Source organism: Lucilia sericata, unplaced genomic scaffold (assembly GCF_015586225.1).
Source record: "Lucilia sericata isolate MDLA Ls3-8-SP2 unplaced genomic scaffold, ASM1558622v1 Contig001634F_arrow, whole genome shotgun sequence".
NCBI classification, from domain to species: Eukaryota; Metazoa; Arthropoda; class Insecta; order Diptera; family Calliphoridae; genus Lucilia; species Lucilia sericata.
Genome location: NW_023995548.1, coordinates 9,792 through 15,565, shown reverse-complemented (window position 1 = coordinate 15,565; position 5,774 = coordinate 9,792). Strand labels below are relative to the sequence as shown.

Genomic DNA, 5,774 nt, shown 5'->3' with positions numbered 1-5,774 from the left:
CTAGTTTAGTTAGTTCTATTCAGTTCTAGTTCAGTTCTAGTTCAGTTCAAGATCAGTTCTAGTTCAGTTCTAGTTCAGTTCTAGTTCAGTTCTAGTTTAGTTCTAGTTCAGTTCTAGTTCAGTTCTAGTTCAGTTCTAGTTCAGTTCTAGTTCAGTTCTAGTTCAGTTCTAGTTCAGTTCTAGTTCAGTTCTAGTTCAGTTTTCAGTTCAGTTCTAGTTCAGTTCTAGTTCAGTTCTAGTTCAGTTCTAGTTCAGTTCTATTCAGTTCTAGTTCAGTTCTAGTTCAGTTCCAGTTCAGTTCTAGTTCAGTTCTAGTTCAGTTCTAGTTCAGTTCTAGTTCAGTTCTAGTTCAGTTCTAGTTCAGTTCTAGTTCAGTTCTAGTTCAGTTCTAGTTCAGTTCTAGTTCAGTTCTAGTTCAGTTTCTAGTTTCGTTCTAGTTCAGTTCTAGTTCAGTTCTAATTCAGTTCTAATAATTCAGTTCTAATCAGTTCTAGTTCAGTTCTAGTTCAGTTCTAGTTCAGTTCTAGTTCAGTTCTAGTTTAGTTCTAGTTCAGTTCTAGTTCAGTTCTAGTTCAGTTCAGTCCAGTCTAGTTCAGTTCTAGTTCAGTTCTAGTTCAGTTCTAGTTGTTTCAGTTCTAGTTCAGTTCTAGTTCAGTTCTAGTTCATTTCTAGTTCAGTTCTAGTTTTCTAGTTCAGTTCTAGTTCAGTTCTAGTTCAGTTCGTTCTAGTTCAGTTCTAGTTCAGTTCTAGTTCAGTTCTAGTTCAGTTCTAGTTCAGTTTCTAGTTCAGTTCTAGTTCAGTTCTAGTTTCAGTTCTAGTTCAGTTCTAGTTCAGTTCTAGTTCAGTTCTAGTTCAGTTCTAGTTCAGTTCTAGTTCAGTTCTAGTTCAGTTCTAGTTCAGTTCTAGTTCAGTTCTAGTTCAGTTCTAGTTCAGTTCTAGTTCAGTTCTAGTTCAGTTCTAGTTCAGTTCTAGTTCAGTTCTAGTTCAGTTCTAGTTCAGTTCTAGTTCAGTTCTAGTTCAGTTCTAGTTCAGTTCTAGTTCAGTTCTAGTTCAGTTCTAGTTCAGTTCTAGTTCAGTTCTAGTTCAGTTCTAGTTCAGTTCTAGTTCAGTTCTAGTTCAGTTCTAGTTCAGTTCTAGTTCAGTTCTAGTTCAGTTCTAGTTCAGTTCTAGTTCAGTTCTAGTTCAGTTCTAGTTCAGTTCTAGTTCAGTTCTAGTTCAGTTCTAGTTCAGTTCTAGTTCAGTTCTAGTTCAGTTCTAGTTCAGTTCTAGTTCAGTTCTAGTTCAGTTCTAGTTCAGTTCTAGTTCAGTTCTAGTTCAGTTCTAGTTCAGTTCTAGTCAGTTCTAGTTCAGTTCTAGTTCAGTTCTAGTTCAGTTCTAGTTCAGTTCTAGTTCAGTTCTAGTTCAGTTCTAGTTCAGTTCTAGTTCAGTTCTAGTTCAGTTCTAGTCAGTTCTAGTTCAGTTCTAGTTCAGTTCTAGTTTAGGTCTAGTTCAGTTCTAGTTCAGTTCTAGTCAGTTCTAGTTAGTTCTAGTTCAGTTCTAGTTCAGTTCTAGTTCATTTCTAGTTCAGTTTAAATTCAGTTCTTGATCTTGATTTTCTAAGGAATAATGCCGAGATTACGTATAAATGTGTAATGGAATCGACCATATTATGTGTGCTTGTTCTTTATTTACAGCCCCCTACGCCTATTTTAAACAAATTATAGCAATAATGGTATGACAGTTTCAAATGTTTTGATTTCTCCCAGAATACTATACTGAGAGGGGGTGTATAAATAATTTGTTACTAGTAATTTAACAGTATATATTTGCTCTTTTGTAGAGCATTATTAAATAAAGTTGGAAATAATAAAATTGTGTTGATTTATAACTTACACGAAATAAATTCTATTTATAAATGTGAAATAAAAATACATACATTTGGTTATAAAAGAAAATGGTTAAAATATGTAGTGAAACGTCTGTTTTTTTTCAGGAATTACTCATTTCACTGTCACTTTTTGGTTACATTCAGACTGGTTAAATGATGTCTCCTCTATTTGCAAATTATAGAATTATATCTTTTGAACTTATTCGCTTAAATTTCCTGTAGTTTTAAGTTAATGGTCACATTAATTTTATTTTGTGGGCCCTTAATGAGGCATTTACTTTTGTAGCCTAACTGTACAAATTGTTTATACATTAGCACAGCAAATACCAAATCCACGTTAGTGTTACCTTAACATACCTCGTAGACTAAAGTAAATAATTTGCTTCCAACAATTTGCAAAATCATGATATCAAAACATTATTTTCTTCTACAAAAATTAACCTTTGCCGCAGTTGGCATAGATGTCACGGCCAAAACAAAAAAACATTTAATAAAATGTCCTTTACTATTATATGGTTTAATATTTATTGCTTGTTTTCATTCGATACTTGTGACCCATCATGTCTGTGTAAATTTAAAGAATTTCGAAGAGGTTACACATTCCTTTCCTCTCCTAAGTGAGCAGATTTTGTGCGTTGGCAAAATGTTATTATTTGTACGAAAAGGAAAGGAGTTTGTACATTTGATACAAAAAATTCATGAGTTTAATTTAAAGGGTAAGAATTGGTATTTTTTTTTTGAAATTTTAATGTAAATTTTAAAAATTTTTCTTGTATTTTTTTTTTTTTTTCAGCAAAATATGAAGAATTAGAAATTATACGATATGAAAATAAAAAGGATTATTCACAGTGTTCTTTTTACTTACGATTAGTAATATTTGGCGCAAGTTCTTCACTCATACATCCGGTTTTAAATGCCATATATATGTATTTCACACGGGACAAAGTTGTTTTAGATCCACCAAATAAGGCAACGTAAGTTTTAAGGGAGAGAGAGATTTGTATCAGCTATTATCTAATCTTTTATTTACAGTTACTTTTGGAACTACTCCCATCTATCGGGCTATACATTAGTGTATCTTTTGAATACTTTAACCATGTATTACGTATGCTTTGTATCTCTTAACATAGATATGCTTTTTTCATGGTTTGTCAGCAATATGGTGGCACAATTTCATATCATCAGATATCGTTTCGAAAGGGTGGCTTTCAAATATAGAAAAAATTTTAACAACATGGACCCGAAACATAGACTTATTGAACCCATTATAAAGTATCATTGTCAAACGTTAAAATTGACCAAAAAACTAAAACAAATCTACAGCGAAATCATTTTTATTGAATTCACCATTGTCTGTATGGAAATCTGTAGTTTGGTGTTTCGTGTAACACGTCCCAATGATTCAGCGGGAGAGGTGGCCTATAAATGTTTGTTTTTTACAGCAGTAGCTGTACAATTGTACATTTACTGTTACAATGGTCAGAGATTAGAGGATGAGGTAGGTTTGAGTCCATTCTTAAAAGAGTATTTTAATTGTTTAATCCATTTTTGCCCTAAATAAGAGTTCTCAAATAGCTTCTGTTATCTACTCTACATTTGACTGGTCGAATTTATGTTCAGATTATAAGAAGTTACTTTTACTCGCGATGCTGCGTTCACAGAAATCTGTTATTATTAAGTGTGCCTTCTTTAAGTTGGACTTATCTTTGTATTTATGGGTATTTTTATTGAAGCTGGGAATAGATTCCAAAAAAGTAATGTTTATCTTTGATTTATTTAAAGGTTTTCAAGACCACCTGGTCGTTAATAGCCGCCTTGAAGACAATGCACGAAAAGGGAAGTTAAGGAAGTTCAATTGTACTCAACAGGAAGACAGCTATGTGATATTTTGTTAACTTTAAACTAAAGTGAAATAAAATTCTGTTAAAGTTTATGGAAACCACAGACCTTTACTTATTGGGTGTATAACTTAAAAATGGGGGTTTCAAATATAAGGTGAATATTTTGAATGCACTTTTTATAACTTATATATATGCATGTCATTTAGAAGGAATTTATTGGGTGGCCATGGTCTATATTTATAACGAAGTGTAGAATTCTGGGTATACATACAGGGACCCTTACCGAATGCAACTGATACGTTTAAAGCCCCCCGGGACATGTTTCCTTTCCGAGGTATAGAGGTGCTACCAATACCTCTAGTCTACAGGGACTATGTATTCATGACCTTTCCTTGGAATAATGTAACATGGGTTCGAACCAGAGCACCAGGTAATATAGTATTACGGGTGGCCGTAGTACAACAAAACTTTGTCCCGGCTGGTTTAGTTTCCTTCTAGATCCAAGTAGTGGCTGTGGTTTATGGCGAAATTCGTAAAACTGATGTAGGTTGGTGAACAATCGGGAAAGATTCCTCTGCCCGACAGGAGGCTAGTAGTGATTAAGTAGACCTTTTACTTCAGGGAAGTTCTCTGTGTTGTTGCCATATCAACGACTTATGGTTGAGGACCACCATTCAACTTGTCGGGGTAATTATATACAAAGGGAGCCTGATTTATTGTCTAAAGGGTGCTGTTGCTGAAGCTACAGGGCCTTGAGATGCGGTTGTGCTACTGAGGGACGAGAAATCTATCTGAGCGGATTGTTGAAGGATAGGGACGCTACGACATCGCTCATGGCAACGCTTATACCTGGGGGTTCATCTCGGTGTTAAATCAAGATTATGGAGTTATCGGGTTCGTCTGTTGTGGTTTTCGTTATCCCTCTTTTCCGATTCGATCAGCACTTCTCCGTCTGTCGGTGTAGTATTGTTGCTACCTGTCATACCGCAATATGATCACTTGGCAAGATATTAGATAGCTCGAATACTTCAACAAAATTGCCATCATCGTAGTCACTCGGGGATGTGTGGTAGACCATTCTTAAGTCTATCCAGTGGATGGAAAAAAACTAACGTGAAATAAAGTCGTTAAGGCAGGTGTTCACGTTAAGCACATAGACCAAAATGGGCGGGGTAGAATTAGCAGGCGTGGCATCTCACATATTAGTCAAATACTAAAATTGGTATAACTGGGAAATTATAACAGCTAGAGTACTATCGTGTCAACTTTGATATGCGTAAAAACCTTTTGGTTAAGAAATGTTCAGTTTAGCATTAGTGGGCGTGGCAACTCCCACAATAATCAAATACTAAAATGCATATATCTGGTAAACTATAATAGCTAGAGTTCTCAAATTTTTCACACTCAACTTTGACATCAACATATGAACAGTTTGTGGGCAAAATGGGCGTAATATTGATAATGGGCGTGACAGATCTCATATAAATTTTATGTGAAAATTCATATATATCTAGGTTACTAAAACAACTAGAGTCATCAAATTTAATGCGATATATTATATAGTTGTGTGATTATAATTGTGAAATTAGGACATGGAAGTACCAAATATGATGGGCGTGGCATATTCCATATGATTTAGTTACTAAAATTCATTTATATTGGAAAATTTTAACATCTACATTTAACACATTTTATACAACTAACTTCAGTTGATATTAAAATTCAACAAAAAACGAACATGTTAACTTCAACTCTCCTTAATGGGTCGAGTTGAGGCCACCTATAGAACCGCGTTAGAAAATTAACTTTAAATCACATGTTTTAATGGTGGGCATAACATATTTGATGTCCACTAAACTAAACTTTACTTGTTAGGTCTATAATTAGCAGAACACCATTATAGGGCCCTCAATAAGGCAAATTTTAAAGTAAAATATCTCCCTATTTAAATTGTTTACTCATTGCCAAAACAAATACCAAACCCATTTTAGTATTACCCAAACATAACAAGCGAACTTATAAAGCAAATTATTTGCGCTTTATATTTTGCAAATAAAAAGTACAAA

At 34.1% G+C, this 5,774-nt stretch overlaps 1 protein-coding gene across 1 annotated transcript; it reads left to right on the top strand.

The window, feature by feature from the left end:
* Positions 1-3,101: 3,101 nt before the first annotated feature.
* LOC119612230 (odorant receptor 45a-like) lies at positions 3,102-3,712 on the top strand. The gene is made up of 3 exons (XM_037967984.1): positions 3,102-3,365; positions 3,430-3,585; positions 3,650-3,712. Exons 1-3 carry the CDS (start codon positions 3,102-3,104, stop codon positions 3,710-3,712), a joined length of 483 nt encoding a protein of 160 aa, XP_037823912.1.
* Positions 3,713-5,774: the final 2,062 nt, after the last annotated feature.

Coding starts and splice junctions, on each gene's coding strand:
- LOC119612230 (XM_037967984.1), top strand. CDS start 3,102: ATGGACCCGAAACATAGACTTATTGAACCCATTATAAAGTATCATTGT. Junction 3,366..3,429: donor GTCAGAGATTAGAGGATGAG/GTAGGTTTGAGT, acceptor GCCCTAAATAAG/AGTTCTCAAATAGCTTCTGT. Junction 3,586..3,649: donor ACTTATCTTTGTATTTATGG/GTATTTTTATTG, acceptor ATTTATTTAAAG/GTTTTCAAGACCACCTGGTC.